Here is a 24857-nt window from a genome sequence, read left to right as displayed (position 1 = left end):
TAAATTGTAGCATGAACACCATCAGATTAAAACTTTTTCCTTTTTCATTAAAAGATAAAGCTAAAACATGGCTACAAAATTTGAGACCAGGATCCATTCATGCTTGGGATGAAATGTAACAACACTTTTTAAAGAAGTTTTTCCCATCTCATAAAACAAACTCTTTCAAAAGACAAATCATCGCTTTCACTCAAAAACCAGGAGAAATATTTTACTAATGTTGGGATAGGTATCGAGACTTGCTTAGTACTTGCCCTCATCATGGTTTTGAAACATGGAGATTGGTTTCACATTTCTATTTCTATAAAGGGTTAACACCTAGAGATAAGTAAATGGTTGAATTGATGAAGCAATGGAGTACTTAGACTTGTTAGCTGAAAATGCTCAAAATTAGGACAGCGCTACTTATGAGGCACCGAGTAAAACTCAACCTCATACATCTTGTGAAGGTATGTACAACCTTAGGGAAGATCATGACCTTCAAGCTAAGTTTTCATCTTTAGCTAGAAAAGTCGAGGCACTAGAATTGAAAAAGAGTGGTAAATTAAAATCTGTTGAAAACATTGTGTGTCAAATATGTGAAACAAATGAACACTCAACCAATAATTGTCTAACCTTGCCTTCATTTAAGGAATGTCTCCATGAACAAGCTCATGCTTTAAACAGTTTCCAAAGGGCTAACCACAACTAATACTCCCAAATATACAACCCTGGTTGGAGAAATCACCTAAATTTCAGTTGGAAGAGTGATAATAACAATGTATAAACTTCACAACCACCATTTCAAGCACATCACAATTTCTAAAATTCTCATGATAATAACAATGCAAATGTAAGTTGTTCTGGAAGCCAACACATGGATAAAGTCAAATCAGTCACTACTCTTCACAGTGGTAAGGTTATTGAAAAACCCACTTTTGAACCTTGTGAGAAAGATGATGAGTCAATCTCTGAGGGTAAGGAAGGGGTTGAATCTGAAAATTACAAAGAAACAACTGATTCCCCACTAGTACTTCCATTTCCTCAAGCCATGACCAAACAAAGAAAAGTCAATCACAACTCTGAAATTTTTGAAACTTTCAAACAGGTAAAATCAATATACCTTTGTTGGATGCTATTAAACAGGTTCGTTCCTATGCTAAATTTTTAAAAGATCTATGCCTTGCGAAGAGGAAACTGAATGTGAAAAAGAAAGCCTTTTTAGCCGAACAAGTAAGTGTCATTCTTTAGAACAATAATGCTTTGAAGTATAAAGACTCTGGTTGTCCTACAATTTCTTACTTTATTGGGGAACATAAAATTGAAAGAGCCTTATTTGATCTTGGAACCAGTGTGAATTTACTTCCATATTCAGTTTTTCAGAGTCTCAATCTAGGTGAGTTAAAACCAACTTCTATAACTCTTTTACTTGTCGATAGATCTGTAAAAGTGCCTAGAGGAATAATTGAAGATGTGTTAGTACAAGTCGATAAATTCATTTATCCTGTGGATTTTGTTGTCTTGGACACACAACCTGTTGAAGCATGTAATTCATTTCCTGTTATTTTAGGACATCCGTTTCTTGCAACTTTTAACGCATTGATTAATTGTAGGAATGGACTGATGAAGCTATCATTTGGAAACATGACATTAGAGATGAATATTTTCAACATTTGCAAGGAACCTGGAGATGATAATGATTTACAAGAAGTAGATCATATTGACGAATTAGTTTATGATCAACTTAAATCTACTTTAAGTAAAAATGAGTTGGATGAATCTGAAGATTTGCAAATGATTTATTCTAAGGAAGAAATCATGGATGAAAAAAGCACCGAAAATATTGATGCGAATCTTTTGTCAACAGTGACAATAAATTCGACATCTGACATCACACCAATCGATGATTACTTTCCTAACGAATCTTTATTTTCTCTTAGTCCAATGCCTTAGTATGATAAAAATATCAATTTTCTTGCTTTAGGAGATTTGCTAGCTGATTGGAGTACCTAAGACAAAGAATAGTTTTTGAACGAAGTGAAGAACTTTTATTGTGATGACCCTAACTTATTCAAATATTATCTTGATCAAATATTTCAAAGATTTATTCCTGATAATGAGGTAAGCAGTGTCATTAAACTTTGTCATTTTGAAGCATGTGGAAGTTATTTCTCGTCAAAAAAGACAGCTATAAAAATCTTTCAAAATGGATTTCATTGGCCCATCATTTTCAAGGACACGCATGCATTCTGCAAAACATGTGAAAATTGTCAAAAAGTTTTGTTTTATGATTCTCAACTTTATGCATTCCCTAGAGAGCTAAGATCAAGATGGAGCAATCCTTATGGGGCCTATGATATTGAGAATTCAATGAACGACAATGTTTTTAAGGAAAATGGACATCGTTTGAAAGCTTACTTTGGTATTTTTTCTAGTGAAAATGAATCAACTGGTTTGAATGATCTTATAGATAAAGGTTGATTATTTTGTTTTTCTTACATTGTTTTTGTGTTTCTTTTTTAGTGATTTTTGCTAGTTTCTCTCACCCCGGTCAAATGGCGGACAATGGTACTCCGTGACTTAAGTCGGTTCTTTCAGTTTCCCACAGTAACTGATATCTGTGTATATATTTGTGCAATTCTTTGAATCTCTCTTCCAATTCTCATTTGAAAATGGACACTAATCTTGAAAAATTGAAAAAGTATTTTCTCGTTTTGCCTTAGAATGCGATTACAAAAATTTACCATGCTAGATGTGTAAGATTAAGATTGTTAATGAATCATGGAATTCTTGAAGATATTCGCTGGTTGATTGAAGTAAAGGTCTGATTATCAGGTGAGTCCGCTAACTCCTTCATTTCACACATGCTTGGAATAGGTAAAAGCATTTTTGCAAAGAATCATCGTGCAAAATGACTGAAAGTCTGTCATCGATGTGCTAGATGGACTTGTAATGCACAATGTCATTCTTTAGGAATGATATCTATAAACCGTGAAGATAAAATACAATTCATTAAGGATGGCCTGAGTAAAGAGTCTTTAGATAATCTTCTATTGACTTTTGAGACGCATCCAAGTAGAGATGTGCATCATGTAATTCATGATTTATGGCCACTATTTCATAAAGAACATGGTCGACTTAGTCTTGGGAAGCTGACTAAAAAAGACCCTGTTTGCCAGTTTTTAAGAAAACTGGATGGGAAGCCTATCCCCAACCTATAGAGGGCATTTAAGTCGTTCTTGGACGTAAAATCAAGGGAAGATGTGAGCCACAATCATAACTACCTGTACATACACATGCTTTTTCAATAAATAAATAAATAAAGAGAGAGAGAGAGTGCGTGTGAGACTCCAGCTGGCCTACATATATGTGGTATGATTGCCTTTCTAATTTCTCATCTATAAAATCCTCTCTTCCTTCCTTTCATTTCTACTCAACCCATACATTCAACAAATATAGAAGTGTGTAGAAATGGCAAGTTCCTTAAGTCATCACATAAGAAATATTTGTGTTTTCGGTTGATCTAGTCCTGGGAAAGAAAAGGAGTTTTTAGAATCAGCAAATCATCTTGGTCAAGTGCTAGCTGAGAGAAAGATCATTTAGTGTATGGGGGAGGCAGTCTTGGGTTAATGAGAGGTGTGTCAATAGCTGTATTTTTAGGAGGTAGTCAAGTTTTGGGGGTCATCCCCGAAGCTTTAGCACAAGGGGATATCATTGGAAAAACATTTGGAGAGGAACTTTAGGTCTCCACAATGTCAGCTCGAATGAATACAATGTTTAACCATGGTGATGCCTTCATTGCTTTACCAAGTGATCTAGGCACATTGGAAACCACACACAAAGGAGGTTCCAATCAGATTATAGATTGTTAACATGATTACATTAGTCATCTTATTCAATTAATGCTAATACTTGTAAATGTCGTCAAGCATTCATGATTATAACTTATGTTAACAATAAATGAAGTTCCTTTCATAGCTCAGGTGTCGGTTATACCATACAGTATGGGCTATGAAAGTGCTAAGCATTTGTTGTATGTTATATGATTAGTACTTAAAAGTGCATTTTTATCATGGTTTTATATCATCATTAACTCCTTAACCAAAGCATGTTTTATAATAATATATCTAATAATATAAGATACCTTTAATTTGTGGTAAATGTCTATTTTTAATGCAGGCCTATCACATAAATGAAAGGATTGATTGATGACTTGAAGAACTTTAATTGCAAGGATAAAGAGATGGTCAAACTTAGAAAAGAGATGTCAGTGCAATCCAAATCGGAACACTGTTCGGTAAATGGGTCATATCTGGAGCTATATATCTCAGATTTAGGTCCAATTTATATGGATGGAAAGGTAAGACATAGGCCTACAACTTTCATATGGAGCCCAAGATCTAAAAAGGCCATTATCAAGTCCAAATTGTAGCAACAACAAAGAAGCCCGAATCTGTCTTCCAGCCCGAGCACTGTTCGGTATTTTGGCCGTATCTGGAGTTCTAGAAGTCCAAATGAGATGAATGTTTTACACAAGAAAGCTGAGATAATTTTCTACAACTTTCATGTTTACAACTGGATCCAATTTTGACGTTATCAATGACGTTTTGGGCAGACAAGAGAAGATAAGGATTGTCACCAAGTCAAAAGTGGGCCATAATCCGAGATCTATAGCTCTCGATATGACCCAATTACCGAATAGTATTCCGGTTTGGATTGCACCGACATCTCTTTTCCAAGTTTGGCCATCTCTTTATCCTTTGAATTTCAGTGCTTAAATTCATCAATTAATCCTTTCATTTATGTGATAGGCCTGTATTTAAAATGAACATTTACCACAAATTAAAGGTATCTTATATTATTAGATATATTATTATAAAACATGCTTTAGTTAAGGAGTTACTAATACTTCCAGTGCAAAATGATAATATAAAACCTTGATAAAAATGCACTTTTAAGTACTAATCACACCCCCCAACCAGCTTATTACTAGTCCCTAGTAATCAAAGCGTTAAAAAAGAAAAATAATTTGCAAATTCCACAAAGCAAGGTATTCATCATTTAACTTCCATTAATCTATCCAGATAAACAAACTCTCGTTAAATTTATATACCTGCTCAATACCTCTTAACAAGATATTGATAAACCTTTCTTTTGTGCTTAATGTATCAACACATAATTATGGGGCTTTTCTTGCAAGAAAACAAAATTTTTATTCTAATGTTTAAGGCTAAGTTCCTTGGGTTGCGATTATTATTTTTGTCTTCTTCTTTTTTCTTCGTTTTATATTATATATATATATAAATATAATTTAAAACATCATGCATCTTTAACCCATGTAATGAGCTTTCGGCTAATGACTCCCAGACCAGTTGGTCTTAGGGCATTAGGTGTCAAGACACCACTACGAACTTAGTAACTTGGGTCGCAGATACTGATATGTAGATAATGCAATATTTGATTCCCTTAAGCTTTTCTCCTCAACCCATGTAACAAGCGTTGGGCCAATAGCTCCCAAGTCAATTGACTTTAGGGTATTAGGTGTTAAAACATCCCTTCGGGCTTAATTGCTTAGGTTAGGGAGGCTACGAAACCAAACTTATCTATATTTTTATTATTATCATTTTTTTCTTTTTTCTTTTTTTTCTTTTTTTTTAATTATATACTATCCTTTTCCCTTAGTTATTACCTTTAACAAAAGAACATAAATAATGTAATAATCCAATATGCAACCCACAATCATATGTTAAAGTGTGTGTGTGTAAATTAAGGTTTAAGAATACATGTTAAATAAGTATATAAGCAGAATTAAGTGATAACAATGCGAGAGTTTGTAAATCTGAATATTTCAAGAAGTATTATGATAGACCTTGTTACGAATAATTACTAAGATGCGTCTCAAGAGTCATAAAAGTTCTCCTTACTCTGCCATCATAGTAACAACAATTTTGCACATGATTTATGAAATAGAAAACACAGTTTTGTTTTTTTTTTAGCTACTACCCTCTCCCCCCAACTAAAATGAGACATTGTACTTAATTTTTAAAGGTAGAAAGATAGAGTATAGAAGATATCACCTGAAATAACGAACACTGACAAACCTGAAACACACTGAAACAAATATAAGCAACAATAAAACACAATAATAAAACCAAAAGACACAAAGATTCACAAATGAGGGCTCAAATCCAATCTAAACTTTTTACGGCTTTCCTTTGTTGACCAATTTATGCGACTCATGGAAAGATTAATTACAGGAATGAAAGATTGTAGTTGGTCAATCAATTGTTCAGCAGTAGCAGCAGAGATTATGATTTGTCATGCAAGAAGATGTTAGAAATTCCAGTTCCACAGCATGATCAAGAAAAGACAACAACTTATCATAATAACCATTAACATTTAACAAACCTATGAGTTTATGGTGAATGTGCAGTTGGGCCCAAGAGGAAATATAAAAGATCTCTTCCAATGTGCCTAGACCACCTGGTAAAGCAATGAAGGCATCAGCATGGTTAAACATTGCATTCATTCGAGCGGACATTGTGGAGACCTGAAGTTCTTCTCCAATTGTTTTTCCAATGATGTCCCCTTTTGCTAAAACTTCGGGGACAACCCCCAAAACTTGACTACCTCCTAAAAATGCAGCTATGGACACACCACCTATTAACCCAAGACTACCTCCCTCATACACTAAATGAATCTTTCTCTCAGCTAGCACTTGACCAAGATGATTTGCTGATTCTAAAAACTCCTTTTCTTTCCCAGGACTAGATCCACCAAAAACACAAATATTTCTTATATGATGACCTGAGGAACTTGCCATTTCTACACACTTTTGTATTTGTTGAATGTATGGGTTGAGTAGAAATGAAAGGAAGGAAGAGAGGATATTATAGATGAGAAATTAGAAAGGCAATCATACCACCTATATGTAGGCCAGCTAGAGTCTCACACACACACACTCTTTATTTATTTATTTACTTTTGAAAAAGAATGTGTATGTACAGGTAGTTGTGATTGTGGCTCACATCTTCCCTTGGTTTTACATCCAAGAATGGCTTAAACGCCCTCTATGGGTCGGGGATAGGCTTCCCATCCAGTTTTCTTAAAAACTGGCAAAGAGGGTCTTTTTTAGTCAGATTCTCAAGACTAAGTCGAGCATGTTTTTTATGAAATAGTGGCCATAAATCATGAATCGCACGATGCACATCTCCACTAGGATGCGTCTCAAGAGTCAATAGAAGATTATCTAAAGACTCCTTACTCAGGCCATCCTTAATGAATTGTATTTTATCTTCACGGTTTATAGATACCATTTCTAAAGAACGACATTGTGTATTACAAGTCCATCTAGCACATCGATGACAGACTTTCAATCGTTTTGCACGACGTTTCTTTGTAAAAGTGTTTTTACCTGCTCCAAGCATGTGTGAAATGAAGGAGTTAGAGGACTCACCTGATAATTGGACCTTTGCTTCAATCAACCAGTAAATATCTTCAGAAATTCCATGATTCATTAACAATCTCAATCTTGCACATCTAGCATGGTAAATTTTTATAATAAATTACATAAGGTTTCTTATCTTTTCTTTGTCCCAAAACAGCATCTAGGGCATAATCACTAGCATCACACATTATTTCAAAAGGTAATGACCAATCGGGAAGATGAATGATAGGAGCACAAGTGAGGTTCCTTTGTTTGGTCATGGCTTAAGGAAATGGAAGTGCTGGCGGAGAATCAGTCTTTTCTTTGCAATTTTCAGATTCAACCCCTTCCTTACCCTCAGAGATTGACTCATCATCTTTCTCATAAGGTTCAAGAGAGGGTTTTTCAATAACCTTACCACTGCGCAGAGTAGTGACTGATTTGACTTGATCCATGTGTTGGCTTCTAAAACTACTTGCATTTGCATTGTATTGCCCCTTGGGATTTTGGTGTGGTTGAGATGGAAACTTACCTTTCTCTTGGAAACTGAGAGCAGATGTTAATTTTGCAAGAGTATCTTTAAAATCTATCATGTTTTGAGCAAGTTGAGTATTGATTGTCTCTTGCTTTTCAATGAATGCAAGCAATGTTTCCTCAAGATTTCTTCTAAGAGGTGGAGCATAAGGAGGTGTATATCCATGAGGATTTTGGAAACTGTGGTGTGCTTGAAATGGGGGTTGTGAAGTTTGTGCATTGTTTTTCTCACTCTTCCAACTAAAATTTGGGTGATTTCTCCAACTAGGGTTGTATGTTTGTGAGTATGGGTTGTGGTTGACCCTTTGGAAACTATTTAAAGCATGGGCTTGTTCATGGAGACATTGCTTAAAAGAAGGCAAGGTTGGACAATCGTTGGTTGAGTGTTCATTTGTTTCACAAATTTGACACACAATGTTTTCAACAGATTTTAATTGACCACTCTTTTTCAATTCTAGTGCCTCGACTTTTCTAGCTAAAGATGCAAACTTGGCTTGAAGGTCATGATCTTCCCTAAGGTTGTACATACCTCCACTAGATGAAGGAGGTTGAGTTTTACTCGGTGCCTCATAAGTACCCGCGGTGTCCCAATTTTGAGCATTTTCAGCTAACAAGTCTAAGTACTCCATTGCTTCATCAGGGTCTTTATCTAACAAGTCTAAGTACTCGTCCCAATTTTGAGCATTTTCAGCTAACAAGTCTAAGTACTCCATTTTTTCATCAGGATCTTTATCTTCAAAAGTTCCATTGCACATCAATTCAACCATTTGCCTATCTCTAGATGTTAACCCTTTATAAAAATATGAAACCAATCTCCATGTTTCAAAACCATGATGAGGGCAAGTACTAAGCAAGTCTCGATACCTATCCCAACATTAGTAAAATATTTCTCCTGGTTTTTGAGTAAAAGTGGTGATTTATCTTTTGAAAGAGTTTGTTCTATGAGATGGGAAAAACTTCTTTAAAAAATGTTGTTACATTTCATCCCAAGCATGAATGGATCCTAGTCTCAAATTTTGTAGCCATGTTTTAGCTTTATCTTTTAATGAAAAGGGAAAAAGCTTTAATCTGATGCTGTTCATACTACAATTTAAATTATTATATGTGTTGCAGATCTCCTCGAATTCCCTTAAATGCAAGTATGGATTTTCCAATTCTAAGTCATGAAAAGAAGGTAAAAGTTGAATAATACTTGTAAATTTTGTCAAGCATTCATGATTATAACTTATGTTAACAACAAATGAAGTTCCTTTCATAGCTCAGGTGTCGGTTATACCATACAGCATGGGCTATGAAAGTGCCAAGCATTTGTTGTACCAATTGTTATACAACATAAATCAAGATTAGTCATTTAACAAGCAAAGTATTAAAGAGTGAACAAGATAACAAATACAAAACATGTTAGTATCAAACATTAAAGTCCATATTGCGTTTACACTATACTTATTCTTACACCATTAGTGTAACCTTTTCACCTTAACATAACTAACTTAGCTAGACATAATGAAAGAAAGCAAAATAGATAAACAAAATAAGAACATAAAAGTTAACTAGGTAAAGGAAAGGAAATGAAAGGCATAAACTTAATATTAATGAAAGCAAAGCATAAACATTACAAAAAATACAAAGAGAGAAAGCAAGAGCATGATCTTGATCTGGACACCAAGATGCCTAAATGTATGACAAATACCTCTTTTTATAGGCCAAAATTGGGAACTATTGATTTGATAACTAATTGATGAGTGGGTGGCCAACTCTTGACTTGGTGACAATCTTTATCTTCTCTTGTCTGCCCAAAACGTCATTGATAACGTCAAAATTAGAGCCACTCAAAAACATGAAAGTTGTAGGCAATTGTCTCATTTCTACTTCTAGAACTCCATATATGGCCAAAATACTAAACAGTGCTCGGGCTGGAGGACAAATTCGGGCTTCTTTGTTATTAAAACAATTTGGACTTGAAAATGGCCTTTTTAGATCTTAGGCTCCATATGAAAGTTGTAGGCCTATATCTTACCTTTCCATCCATATAAAGTAGACCTAAATCTGAGATCTATAGCTCCAGATATGACCCAATTACCGAATAGTGTTTTGGTTTGGATTGCACCGACATCTCTTTTCCAAGTTTGGCCATCTCTTTATCCTTTCAATTTCAGTTCTTAAATTCATCAATCAATCCTTTCATTTATGTGATAGGCCTGCATTTAAAATGAATATTTACCACAAATTAAAGGTATCTTATATTATTAGATATATTATTATAAAACATGCTTTAGTTAAGGAGTTATTGATACTTTAAGTGCAAAATAATAATATAAAACCTTGATAAAAATGCACTTTTAAATACTAATCACTATACTTGTTTGACATACCCTTAGGGGATCCTCTAACCTTGACATTTGTTATTGTCATTGTTTAATCCTTTCATTAATATTACATCTCAAAGTTCTCATCATCGTTTTCTTCTTCTCTTTTTTTTTTTATTTTTATTGTTATTGTTATTGTTATTACTATTATTATTATTGTTGTTGTTATTATTGTTATTGTATTATTATTATTTATAATTTGTACAATTAACCTCCTTGTGATTCGACCCCGGTCTTGCCGGGTTATTTATTACTTCGACAATCCTGCACTTGGGAGAAGACATCAATCTTTTAGTCATGTCACAATACATGGATCAAATCAAATCAGTCACTACTCTTTGCAGTGGTAAGGTTATTGAAAAACCCACTCTTTAACCTTGTGAGAAAGATGATGAGTCAATCTTCATGGGTTGAATCTGAAAATTACAAAGAAACGACTGATTTCCCGCCAATACTTTCATTTCCTCAAGCCATGACCAAACAAAGGAAAGTCAATCACAACTCCGAAATCTTTGAAACTTTCAAATAGGTAAGCATCAATATACCTTGGTTGCATTATGAAGAGGAAACTGAATGTGAAAAAGAAAGCGGTTTTAGCCGAACAAGTGCTATTCTTCAAAACAATAATGCTTTGAAATATAAAGACCATGGTTGTCCTACAATTTCTTGCTTTATTGGAGAACATAAAATTGAAAGAGTCTTACTTGATCTTGGAGCCAGTGTGAATTTATTTCCATATTTAGTTTTTCAAAGTCTCAATCTAGGTGAGTTAAAACCAACTTTTGTAACTCTTTTACTTGCCGATAGATCTATAAAAGTGCCGAGAGGAATAGTCGAAGATGTGTTAGTACAAGTCGATAAATTCATTTATCCTGTGGATTTTGTTATCTTAGCCACAGAACCTGTTGAAGCATGTAACTCATTTCCTGTTATTTTAGGACGTCCGTTTCTTGCAACTTCTAACGCATTGATTAATTGTAGGAATGGACTGATGAAGCTATCATTTAGAAACATGACATTGGAGATGAATATTTTCAACATTTGCAAGCAACCTAGAGATGGTAATGATTTACAAGAAGTAGATCATATTGATGAATTAGTTTATGATCAACTTGCATCTACTTTAAGTAAAAATGAGTTGGATGAATATGAATATTTGCAAATGATTCATTCTGAGAAAGAAATCATGGATGAAAAAAGCACTAAAAATGTTGATGCGAATCTTTTGTCAAAAGTGACAACAAATTTGACATCTAACATCACACCAATCAATGATTACTTTCTTAACGAATCCTTACTTTCTCTTAGTCCAATGTCTTGGTATGATAAAAATACCAATTTTCTTGCTTTAGAAGATTTGCCAGCTGATTGGAGTACCCAAGACAAAGAAAAATTTTTGAACGAAGTGAACTTTTATTATGATGACCCTAACTTATTCAAATATTGTCCTGATCAAATATTTCAAAAATTCATTACCGACAATGAGGTAAGTAGTGTCATTAAACTTTGTCATTTTAAAGCATGTGGAAGTTATTACTCATAAAAAAAGACAGCTACAAAAATCTTTCAAAATAGATTTTATTGGCCCACCATGTTCAAGGACACGCATGCATTCTGCAAAACTTGTAAAAATTATCAAAAAGTTGATACTGGTTAAAAAATTTTGTTTTATAATTCTCAACTCTATGCATTCCCTAGAGAGCTAAGATCAAGATGGAGCAATCCTTATGGGGCCTGTGATATTAAGAATTCAATGAATGACAATGTTTTTAAGGAAAATGGATATCGTTTGAAAGCTTACTTTGATAATTTTCCTAGTGAAAATGAATCAACTGGTTTGAATGATCTTGTAGATAAAGGTTGATTATTTTGTTTTTCTTACATTGTTTTTGTGTTTCTTTTTGAGTGATTTTTGCTAGTTTCTCTCACCCTGGTCAAATGGCGGACAACGGTACTCCGTGACTTAAGTCGGTTCTTTTAGTTTCCTATAATAACTCATATCTGTGTATATATATGTGCAATTCTTTGAATCTTTCTTCCAATTCTCATTTGAAAATGGACACTAATCTTGAAAAAGTAAAAAAGTATTTTCCCGCTCTGCCTTAGAATGCGATTACAAAAATTTACCGTGCTAGATGTGCAAGATTGAGGTTATTAATGAATCATGGAATTCTTGAAGATATTCGCTGGTTGATTGAAGCAAAGGTCCGATTATCAGGTGAGTCCTCTAATTCCTTCATTTCATACATGCCTGAAACAAGTAAAAGCACTTTTGCAAAGAAACGTTGTGCAAAACGACTGAAAGTCTGTTGTCGATATGCTAGATGGACTTGTAATGCACAATATTGTTCTTTAGGAATGGTATCTATAAACCATGATGATAAAATACAATTCATTAAGGATGGCCTGAGTAAGGAGTCTTTAGATAATCTTCTATTAACTCTTGAGACGCATCCTAGTGGAGATGTGCATCGTGCGATTCATGATTTATGGCCACTATTTAGACGCATCCTAGTGGAGATGTGCATCGTGCAATTCATGATTTATGGCCACTATTTCATAAAGAATATGCTCTACTTAGTCTTGGGAATCTGACTAAAAAAGACCCTATTTGCCAGTTTTTAAGAAAACTGGATGGGAAGCCTATCCTCAACCCATAGAGGGCGTTTAAGCCATTCTTGGACGTAAAACCAAGGGAAGATGTGAGCCACAATCATAACTACCTGTACATACACATGCTTTTTCAAAAATAAATAAATAAATAAAGAGAGAGAGAGAGTGTGATACTCCAGCTGGTCTACATGTAGGTGGTATCATTGCCTTTTTAATTTTTCATCTATAAAATCCTCTCTTCTTTCCTTTCATTTCTACTCAACCCATACATTCAACAAATATAGAAGTGTGTAGAAATGGCAAGTCTTTCATTTCTACTCAACCCATACATTCAACAAATACAGAAGTGTGTAGAAATGGCAAGTTCCTCAAGTCATCACATAATAAATATTTGTGTTTTTGATGGATCTAGTCCTGGGAAAGAAAAGGAGTTTTTAGAATCAGCAAATCATCTTGGTCAGGTGCTAGCTGAGAGAAAGATTCATTTAGTGTATGGGGGAGACAGTCTTGGGTTAATGGGAGGTGTGTCAATAGCTGCATTTTTAGGAGGTAGTCAAGTTTTAGGGGTTATCCCCAAAGCTTTAGCACAAGGGGACGTCATTGGAAAAATAATTAGAGAGGAACTTTAGGTCTCCACAATGTCAGCTCGAATGAATGCAATGTTTAACCATGCTGATGCCTTCATTGCTTTACCAAGTGATCTAGGCACATTGGAAGAGATCTTTCATATTTCCTTTTGGGCCCAATTGCATATTCACCATAAACATATAGATCTGTTAAATATTAATGGTTACTATGATAAGTTGTTGTCTTTTCTTGATCATGTTGTGGAACAGGAATTTCTAACATCTTTTACACAACAAATCATAATCTCTGCGGCTACTGCTGAACAATTGATTGACCAACTACAATCTTTCATTCCTATGATTGATCCCTTCACGAGTGTTCATTTGTTATTTCTTATTTTTATTTTAGTGTTTTCAGGTTTGTCAATGTTCGTTATTTCAGGTGATAGCTTCTATACTCTATCTTTTTACCTTAGAACATTGAGGACAATGTCTCGTTTTGGTTGGGGGAGAGGGTGTAGCTAAAAAAAAAACTAAATATGTTTTCTATTTCATAAAGCATGTGCAAAATTGTTGTTACTATGATGGCAGAGTATTCAGGTTTACAAACTCTCGTATTGTTACCACTTAATTCTGCTCATATACTTATTTAACATGTATTTTTAAACCTTAATTTACACACACACACTTTAACATATGATTGTGGGTTGCATATTGGATTATTACATTATTTATGTTCTTTTGTTAAAGGTAACAACTAAGGGAAAGGGATTGTATATAATTAAAAAGAAAAAAAGAAAAACATGAAAAAAAAAGAAAAAGAAAAAGAAAAAAAAATGATGATAATAAAAATGTAGATAAGTTTGGTTTCGTAGCCTCCCTAACCTAAGCAATTAAGTCCGAAGGGGTGTTTTAACACCTAATACCCTAAAGTCAACTGACTTGGGAGCTATTGGCCCAACGCTTGTTACATGGGTTGAGGAGAAAAGCTTAAGGGAATCAAACATTGCACTATCTACATATCAGTATCTGCGACCCGAGTTACTAAGCTCGTAGGGGTGTCTTAACACCTAATGCCCTAAGACCAACTGGTCTGGGAGTCATTAGCTGAAAGCTCGTTACATGGGTTAAAGATGCATGATGTTTTTAAAGTATATGTATATAGAGTTAAAAAAAAAAAAGACAAAAATAGTAATCCCAACCCAAGGAAGTTAACCTTAAACATTAGAACAAAAATTTTGTTTTCTTCCAAGAAAAGCCCCATAATTATGTGTTGATACATTGAGCACAAAAGAAAGGTTTATTAATATCTTGTTAAGAGGTATTGAGCAGATATATAAATTTAATGAGAGTTTGTTTATCTGGATAGATTAATGGAAGTTAAATGATGAATACCTTGCTTTGTGGAATTTGCAAATTGTTTTTCTATTTTACGCTTTGATTACTAGGGACTAGTAATAAGCTGGTTGGGGGGTGTGATTAGTACTTAAAAGTGCATTTTTATCATGGTTTTATATCATCATTTTGCACTTGAAGTATCAATAACTCCTTAACTAAAATATGTTTTATAATAATGTATCTAATAATATAAGATACCTTTAATTTGTGGTAAATGTCTATTTTTAATGCAGGTCTATCACATAAATGAAAGGATTGATTGATGACTTGAAGAACTTAAATTGCATGGATAAAGAGATGGTCAAACTTAGAGAAGAGATGTCGGTGCAATCCAAACCGGAACACTGTTCGGTAATTGGGTCATATCTAGAGCTATATATCTCAGATTTAGGTCCAATTTATATGGATGGAAAGGTAAGACATAGGCCTACAACTTTCATATGGAGCCCAAGATCTAAAAAGGCCATTATCAAGTCCAAATTGTAGCAACAACAAAGAAGCCCGAATCTGTCTTCCAGCCCGAGCACTGTTTGGTATTTTGGCCATATCTGGAGTTCTAGAAGTCCAAATGAGCTGAATGTTTTACACAAGAAAGCTGAGACAATTGCCTACAACTTTCATGTTTGCAACTGGCTCCAGTTTTGACGTTATCAATGACGTTTTGGGCAGACAAGAGAAGATAAGGATTGTCACCAAGTCAAGAGTTGGCCACCCACTCACTAATTAGTCATCAAATCAATAGTTCCCAATTTTGGCCCATAAAAGGAGGCATTTGCCATGCATTTAGGCATCTTAGTTTCCAGATCAAGATCATGCTCTTGCTTTCTCTCTTTGTATTTTTTGTAATGTTTATGCTTTGCTTTCATTAATATCAAGTTTATGCCTTTCATTTCCTTTCATTTACTTAGCTAACTTTTATCTTATTTATGTTCTTATTTTGTTTATTTATTTTTCTTTCTTTCATTATGTCTAGCTAAGTTTATTATGTCAAGGTGAAAAGGTTACACTAATGGTGTAAGAATAAGTATAGTATAAACTTAATATGGACTTTAATGTTTGATACTAACATGTTTTATATTTGTTATCTTGTTTACTCTTTAATACTTTGCTTGTTAAATGACTAATCTTGATTTATGTTGTATAACATTTGGTACAACAAATGCTTGGCACTTTCATAGCCCATACTGTATGATATAACCAACACCTGAGCTATGAAAGGAACTTGATTTGTTGTTAACATAAGTTATAATCATGAATGTTTGATGGGATTTGTTGTTAACATAAGTTATAATCATGAATATTTGATGAGATTTACAAGTATTAACATTAATCTATAATCATGAATGCTTGACGAGATTTACAAGTATTAGCATTAATTGAATAAGATGACTAATGTAATCATGTTAACAATCTATAATCTGATTGGAACCTCCTTTGTGTGTGGTTTTCAATTGAATAATAAGAGTTTATACTATACTTGTTCGACATACCATTAGTGGAACCTGTAACCTTGACATTTGTTATTATCATTGTTTAATCCTTACGTTAATATTCCATCTCAAAGTTCTCATCAACTTTCATAGTTTATACTGTATAGTATAACCGACACCTGAACTATGAAAGAAACTTGATTTATTGTTAATATAAGTTATAATCATGAATACTTGTAACACTTGACGAGATTTACAAGTATTAACATTAATCAAATAAGATGAGTAATGTAATCATATTAATAATCTATAATCTAATTGAAACCTCCTTTATGTGCGCTTTCCAATTGAATAATAAAAGTTTATACTATACTTGTTTGACATACCATTAGTGGAACCTCTAACCTTGACATTTGTTATTATCATTATTTAATCCTTACATTAATATTCCATCTCGAAGTTCTCATCTTCTTCTTCTCCTTCTCCTTCTTTTTATTTATTTATTTATTTATTATTATTATTATTATTATTATTGTTATTGTTATTGTTATTGTTTTTCTTGTTGTTGTTGTTATTGTCATCTATAATTTATACATTTAACCTTCCTGTGGTTTGACCCCGGTCTTGCCGGGTTATTTATTACTTTGACACTCCTACACTTGGGAGAAGATATCAATCTTTTAGTTGTGTCAGTTAACTAACCAATATTAAGAAGAGATAAATTTTCATAATATAATTGATGTTTCGGTTCCATGATCAGTTTTGATTTCTGTAGGTGAATATGTGTTAACGATCAAGGTTTGTTATCTTGATAATTTTTTGATTTTATTTAATTTCACGTGATAGTTTTCTATTTTCTTTTGCTTTATTCTAGATAATATTCAAAACCCTCCAAGTTGTATATCATCTAGCATAAAAATCTGACTTGAATCTTTCTCATAGGATCAACCCTTTGCTTACTACTTTATATTATATTGCGTGTTGTGTGTTAAGTTAAAGTAATTAATTTGTGTGATTGCGACATCACAACAATTTTTCCATTCCTAAAACCCAATACGTTGCCATCACACCAAAATATTTTTCAACTTAAAGTAATATTCAAGTCACAGGAAACTCTTTGATATTATTATTAAACCTAATCCAATGAGTTAAACTTGAAAACTCATTTATAATTATATTTTATTGAATAATACAATAAAAAAGACACTTGTAAAACCAATGATTAACCTAATCTCTGTATATTTTTGCAAATTTAAAGCACCGTTTTTTATTAGTACTTAAAAGTGTATTTTTATCATGGTTTTATATCATCATTTTGCACTTGAAGTATCAATAACTCCTTAACTAAAGCATGTTTTATAATAATATATCTAATAATTTAAGATACCTTTAATTTGTGGTAAATGTTCATTTTAAATGTAGGCATATCACATAAATGAAAGGATTGATTGATGACTTTAAGAACTTAAATTGCAAGGGTAAAGAGATGACCAAAATTAGAAAAGAGATGTCGGTGCAATCCAAACCGGAACACTATTCGGTAATTGGGTCATATCTGGAGCCATAGATCTCATATTTCGGTCTACTTTATATGGATGGAAAGGTAAGACATAGGCCTACAACTATCATATGGAGCCCAAGATCTAAAAAGGCCATTTTCAAGTCCAAATTGTAGCAACAACAAAGAAGCCCGAATCTGTCTTCCAGCCCGAGCACTGTTCGGTATTTTGGCCATATCTGGAGTTCTAGAAGTCCAAATGAGCTGAAGTTTTTACACAAGAAAGCTGAGACAATTGCCTACAACTTTCATGTTTTTGAGTGGCTCCAATTTTGATGTTATCAATGACGTTTTAGGCAGACAAGAGGAGATAAGGATTGTCACCAAGTCAAGAGTTGGCTACCCACTCTAAGGATTGTCACCAAGTCAAAAGTTGGCTACCCACTTATCAATTAGTCATCAAATCAATAGTTCCCAATTTTGGCCTATAAAAGGAGGCATTTGCCATGCATTTAGGCATCTTGGTTTTCAGATCATGATCATGCTCTTGCTTTCTCTCTTTGTATTTTTTGTAATGTTTATGCTTTACTTTAATTAATATCAAGTTTATGCCTTTCATTTCCTTGCATTTAGTTATTTAACTTTAATCTTATTCCCTTTCATTTCCTTTCCTTTACTTAGTTAACTTTTATGTTCTTATTTTGTTTATTTATTTTTCTTTCTTTCATTATGTCTAGCTAAGTTTATTATGTCAAGGTAAAAAGGTTACACTAATGGTGTAAGAATAAGTATAGTATAAACTTAATATGGACTTCAATGTTTGATACTAACATGTTTTGTATTTATTATCTTAATGTTTGATACTAACATGTTTTGTATTTGTTATCTTGTTTACTCTTTAATACTTTGCTTGTTAAATGACTAATCTTGATTTATGTTATATAACACTTGGTACAACAAATACTTGGCACTTTCATAGCCCATACTATATGGTATAACCGACACCTGAGCTATGAAAGGAACTTGATTTGTTGTTAACATAAGTTATAATCATGAATGCTTAACGAGATTTACAAGTACTAGCATTAATCGAATAAGATGACTAATGTAATCATGTTAACAATCTATAATTGGATTGGAACCTCCTTTGTGTGTGGTTTCCAATTGAATAATAAGAGTTTATACTATACTTGTTTGACATACCATTAGTGGAACCTCTAAGCTTCACATTTGTTATTATCATTGTTTAATCCTTACATTAATCTTTCCATCTCAAAGTTCTCATCAACTTCTTCTTTTTCTTCTTCTTCTATTATTATTAATACTACTACTACTACTACTACTACTACTACTATTATTATTGTTATTATTGTTATTATTGTTATTGTTGTTGTTTTTAATTTCACGTGATAGTTTTCTATTTTCTTTTGCTTTATTCTAGATAATATTCAAAACCCTCCAAGTTGTATATCATCTAGCATAAAAATCTGACTTGAATCTTTCTCATAGGATCAACCCTTTGCTTACTACTTTATATTATATTGCGTGTTGTGTTTTAAGTTAAAGTAATTAATTTGTGTGATTGCGACATCACAACAATTTTTCCATTCCTAAAACCCAATACGTTGCCATCACACCAAAATATTTTTCAACTTAAAGTAATATTCAAGTCACAGGAAACTCTTTGATATTATTATTAAACCTAATCCAATGAGTTAAACTTGAAAACTCATTTATAATTATATTTTATTGAATAATACAATAAAAAAGACACTTGTAAAACCAATGATTAACCTAATCTCAGTATATTTTTGCAAATTTCAAGCACCGTTTTTTATTAGTACTTAAAAGTGTATTTTTATCATGGTTTTATATCATCATTTTGCACTTGAAGTATCAATAACTCCTTAACCAAAGCATGTTTTATAATAATATATCAAATAATATAAGATACCTTTAATTTGTCGTAAATGTTCATTTTAAATGCAGGCCTATCACATAAATGAAAGGATTGATTGATGACTTGAAGAACTTAAATTGCAAGGATAAAGAGATGGCCAAACTTAGAAAAGAGATGTCGGTGCAATCCAAACCGGAACACTGTTCGGTAAATGGGTCATATCTGGAGCTATATATCTCAGATTTAGGTCAAATTTATATGGATGGAAAGGTAAGACATAGGCCTACAACTTTCATATGGAGCCCAAGATCTAAAAAGGCCATTATCAAGTCCAAATTGTAGCAACAACAAAGAAGCCCGAATCTGTCTTCCAGCCCGAGCACTGTTCGGTATTTTGGCCATATCTGGAGTTCTAGAAGTCCAAATGAGCTGAAGTTTTTACACAAGAAAGCTGAGACAATTGCCTACAACTTTCATGTTTGCAACTGGCTCCAGTTTTGACGTTATCAATGACGTTTTGGGCAGACAAGAGAAGATAAGGATTGTCACCAAGTCAAAAGTTGGTCACCCACTTATCAATTAGTCATCAAATCAATAGTTCCCATTTTTGGCCTATAAAAGGAGGCATTTGCCATGCATTTAGGCATCTTGATTTCCAGATCAAGATCATGCTCTTCCTTTCTCTCTTTGTATTTTTTATGCTTTGTTTTCATTAATATTAAGTTTATGCCTTTCATTTCCTTTCCTTTACTTAGTTAACTTTTATGTTCTTATTTTGTTTATCTATTTTGCTTTCTTTCATTATGTCTAGCTAAGTTAATTATGTCAAGGTGAAAAGGTTACACTAATGGTGTAAGAATAAGTATAATGTAAACTTAATATGGACTTTAATGTTTGATACTAACATGTTTTATATTTGCTATCTTGTTCACTCTTTAATACTTTGCTTGTTAAATGACTAATCTTGATTTATGTTATATAACACTTGGTACAACAAATGCTTGGCACTTTCATAGCCCATAATGTATGGTATAACCGACACCTGAGCTATGAAAGGAACTTGATTTGTTGTTAACATAAGTTATAATCATGAATGCTTGACGAGATTTACAAGTATTAGCATTAATTGAATAAGATGACTAATGTAATCATGCGGTCTTGCCGGGTTAGTTATTACTTCGACACTCCTACACTTGGGAGAAGACATCAATCTTTTAGTCGTGTTAGTTTTCCAAACAAAAATCCATTATGATTGCAAAGAAAATTTTAAATAAAGTCTCAGTATTTTATATATGGTTAAAAGTTGGAAAAAAATGTTAAAACTCTAATAATTATAATATTATTTGAGAAATATGATAGAATTAAATATAATAATAATAAAAATAAATAAAAATTTAATATTAAATAATAAAATTAAAAAAAATATTAATAAAAAAATAATCCATGTAAATAGACCTAGGGCACATAAAAACCTTGGTCCGTGAAACTTTCTTTTTTGCAATTACAAACTTTGTTTTATTGCTAATTTTTATGATAATACAATATTCACAAACACTTTTAATAAAAATTACTAATATCATTTAATGAATTTGAAATTATATGAAACCTTTTGTACTTTTGATAAAGCTTGTTAAATGAAAAATAAACCATAAAGAAAATAATTTTAAAACATAAAATTTAATAAAAATAAAAAAGAATGAATCATGAAGAACAAAATGAAAAGACACCTATAATTATAACCTGCAACATTAAAGCCAAAAAAATTTTCTGCATTACCTGAACAACTTGGCTATATGAAATTTTTGCTAACTTAAAAGGTTAGTTAAAATTTAATTTTTTTATTTAAAATTTAATTTTTATATATTTTTGGATGATAATGTTAAAAATAAATTTTTTAAAAATAAAAAAATATATTTTTAATATATTTTTAAATAAAATATAAAAAAAACAACTAATATCATACTTTTGCGCATCATTTGCAACAACAATAGTTATAAATAAATTATGTTAATTTTAAAGCAACAAAATTAAAAAGATGTCATCACTCTCAATGTAACATAAACAATCCAAACCAACAAAAAGTTAAGAAAAAGTCATTCAGCTCTTAAACCACTTGATAATATGTAATTTTGTTAATTTATAATTAGTTTTTTTATATATAATCAAATGATTCTTTTTTTGTAAAGTAAAAGTACGTGATATCACCTACTAATAATTAATGTGTTGCCTAAAATTTTTAATTATCAATTTACAAAGATGGCTGAAAAATAAAAGAGAATTTTTTTTTTAACCCAAAAATCTATTTTTTATACCATTTTTATTTAAAAATACCTATAAAATATCATAAACATCAAATAACACCTAAAAAATAATATAAACACCAAATAAAACCTCAATGTAGCATTTTTTTTTTTGTCGAGATGAACCTATTAAAACCAAAATAAATCTTTTCCGTGGTCCTTAGTAAACAATTTTATTTTTGTTTACCAGGGATACAATAATTTCCTCTCTCATCTTTCCTACCAAGAAGTGAGAGATAAAGAAAATCAACTCTTAGACTAATCTGCAATTTATTTTAGAATATTGGATTAATTATTATTTATTTTCGTATTTAACACTTTATTCTTTTATTTTTGAATTTGTCTTTCCGTCGTCATGTTTGACAAAATGGTCTGTAATTTGAATTTAGAAGAATGAAATAAAAAAACAAAATCCATTCCGTGTTATTAATTTTGTTTCTTTTCTTTTTCAGAACTTTGAAACCAGAGGAGTTAAAAATGAGGCCAAAGAGTTTGAAACACTGTGCCAAGAACATGCGTTCCCTCTATGTATTAAACCCACCAAATCTAAACCAACGAGTCTTATCAATAGTTTCAAAATGCAATCATCTCAATCACCTTAAACAACTCCAATCCTTTTTGACAATCCTCGGTCACTCACAGACCAATTTCTACACTTTCAAACTGATTCGCTGTTGCATTCTCCAACTCAACAACCTTTACTATGCTCGCTTAATTTTTAACAATTTCGAATTCCCCAACATCTACCTCTACACTGCTATGGTTACTGCTTACGCTTTTATACAAGACCATCAATCGTCTTTTGATTTGTTTCGTTTCATGCTTCGTAAAGGACACCCAAAACCAAACCATTTTTTGTTCCCTCATGTTTTGAAATATTGCCGAGTAACAAAATTTGTGCATGCCCAAATTGAGAAATTAGGTTTTGGACAATACCCAGTAGTGCAAACTGCCCTTATTGATTCTTACTCGAGGTCTGGTTATGATATTGGAATTGCGAGGCGGATGTTTGACGAAATGTCTGAGAGAAATGTTGTTTCATGGACTGCTATGATTTCTGGGTATACCAGACTTGGGGAGATTGAGAATGCTATTTCGCTTTTTGATGAAATGCCTGAGAGGGATGTTCCTTCTTGGAATGCTGTAATTTCGGGTTGTGCGCAAAATGGGTTGTTTACCAGGGCTATTACGATTTTTAAGATGATGGTGGGTCTTTCCCTGGAGGTACAGCATCGAGACATTAGGCCTAATCAGACGACTGTTGTCTGTGCACTTTCTGCCTGTGGTCACAGTGGGATGCTTCATGTTGGGAAATGGATTCATGGTTATGTTTACAGGAATATGCGTAGTTCAGATTCGTTTGTGTTGAATGCTTTGGTGGATATGTATGGGAAATGTGGGTGTTTAAAAGAGGCAAAGAAGGTTTTTGACGCAACTTCACAGAAAAGTTTGACATCTTGGAATTCAATGATTAATTGTTTAGCACTTCATGGACAAAGTGAGAGGGCTATTTGTGTGTTTGAGGAGATGTTGCATTATGTAGCCGATGTAAGACCAAATGAGATTACCTTTTTGGGGTTATTAAATGCTTGTACCCATGGAGGATTGGTTGAAAAGGGTCGTTTCTATTTCCAGATGATGACTCTAAATTACGGGATTGAACCTGAGATGGAGCATTATGGGTGCTTGATAGATATTCTTGGTCGAGCAGGAAGGTTGGAAGAAGCCTTGGAAGTTCTAAGGGAAATGAAGATTGAACCCGATGAGGTTGTTTGGGGCTCTTTGCTTAATGGGTGTAAAATACATGGTCGTGCAGACTTGGCAGAGTTTGCAGTTAAAAAGCTGCTTGAAATTGATCCAAACAATGGAGGCTATGGTATAACGTTGGCAAATGTATATGGAAAGTTAGGGAAGTGGGATGATGTCCGCAGGGTGAGAAAGATGTTGAAGGAGCTAAATGTTCCTAAGACTCCAGGTTGCAGTTGGATTGAGGTTGATAACAAGGTTTCTCAGTTTCACTCTGTAGACAAATCACATCCCAGAGCAGAAGAAATTTACCAGATATTGGAAAATCTGGTTTACGTTAATTAGCCCAAGCTGCTGAAGGCCTAAAACACTAACTGAAAATAGGTAAACCTGAATTTATTTCATTTTTAAATTTGAAATCCTAGTTGCGTGTTCTATCATTTCTTAATCTGAAGTTTACTGTTCTATGAAGAAAGGAGTAAACATGAGCTCAATTGTCTGTGTCTTTGTTAGCCAATGTTACATCACTTCTAATAAAAGCTATATCTAGAAATGAAGTATATTGCTTGATCTAGAGCTGAAAAGAAAAAAATGGTTGGTGCAATTTCATCTTTGTATGAAAAGATTGACTAAAATGTTCTACTCATTTAATAGTTCTAGACGCTTTTGTAATTATAAAATTATAATGCCAATGAAGGGATAGGTTCTAAATTTTCCCTTTTCCTCTCGTGGTTTGGTCACTATACTTAATTTGCCTTGATAATACTCGCTTGTCCTTGTGTTTTGACAGCTGAGGCTAGATCACATTTAGGCTATAAAATTGTTTGATTGTTCAATATGACCCTATAACCTAATTAATAGCATCGTGGAAAGATCCTTCTCGACTTTTCTAGTCCTGGATGTGACTATAAATGATATCTATTTATCAAGTTTAAAGAAATTTAAGAAGTCGCTCCAGAGGCTTTGCTTCTTTTCTCTTGCTTTTCTAAATGACAAGGGAAAATAATTAACATTAAACTAAAACAAGTTAGTCTTTTACTATGAATTCCCTATTCATTCTCTCACATTTAATTATTTATAGCACTATTTGGTACGCAACTT

At 32.8% G+C, this 24857-nt stretch overlaps 1 protein-coding gene across 1 annotated transcript; it reads left to right on the top strand.

The window, feature by feature from the left end:
* The first annotated feature begins 22436 nt into the window (after nt 1–22436).
* LOC105114943 (Pentatricopeptide repeat (PPR) superfamily protein) lies at nt 22437–24360 on the top strand. The gene has a single exon (XM_011011677.1). It carries the CDS (start codon nt 22488–22490, stop codon nt 24099–24101), a length of 1614 nt encoding a protein of 537 aa, XP_011009979.1. The 5' UTR covers nt 22437–22487; the 3' UTR covers nt 24102–24360.
* The last annotated feature ends 497 nt before the right edge of the window (nt 24361–24857 follow it).

The sequence above is a fragment of the Populus euphratica genome, unplaced genomic scaffold, assembly GCF_000495115.2.
Source record: "Populus euphratica unplaced genomic scaffold, PopEup_1.0 scaffold601.1, whole genome shotgun sequence".
Taxonomy (NCBI): Eukaryota; Viridiplantae; Streptophyta; class Magnoliopsida; order Malpighiales; family Salicaceae; genus Populus; species Populus euphratica.
This window is presented reverse-complemented; position numbering and strand designations above follow the sequence as displayed.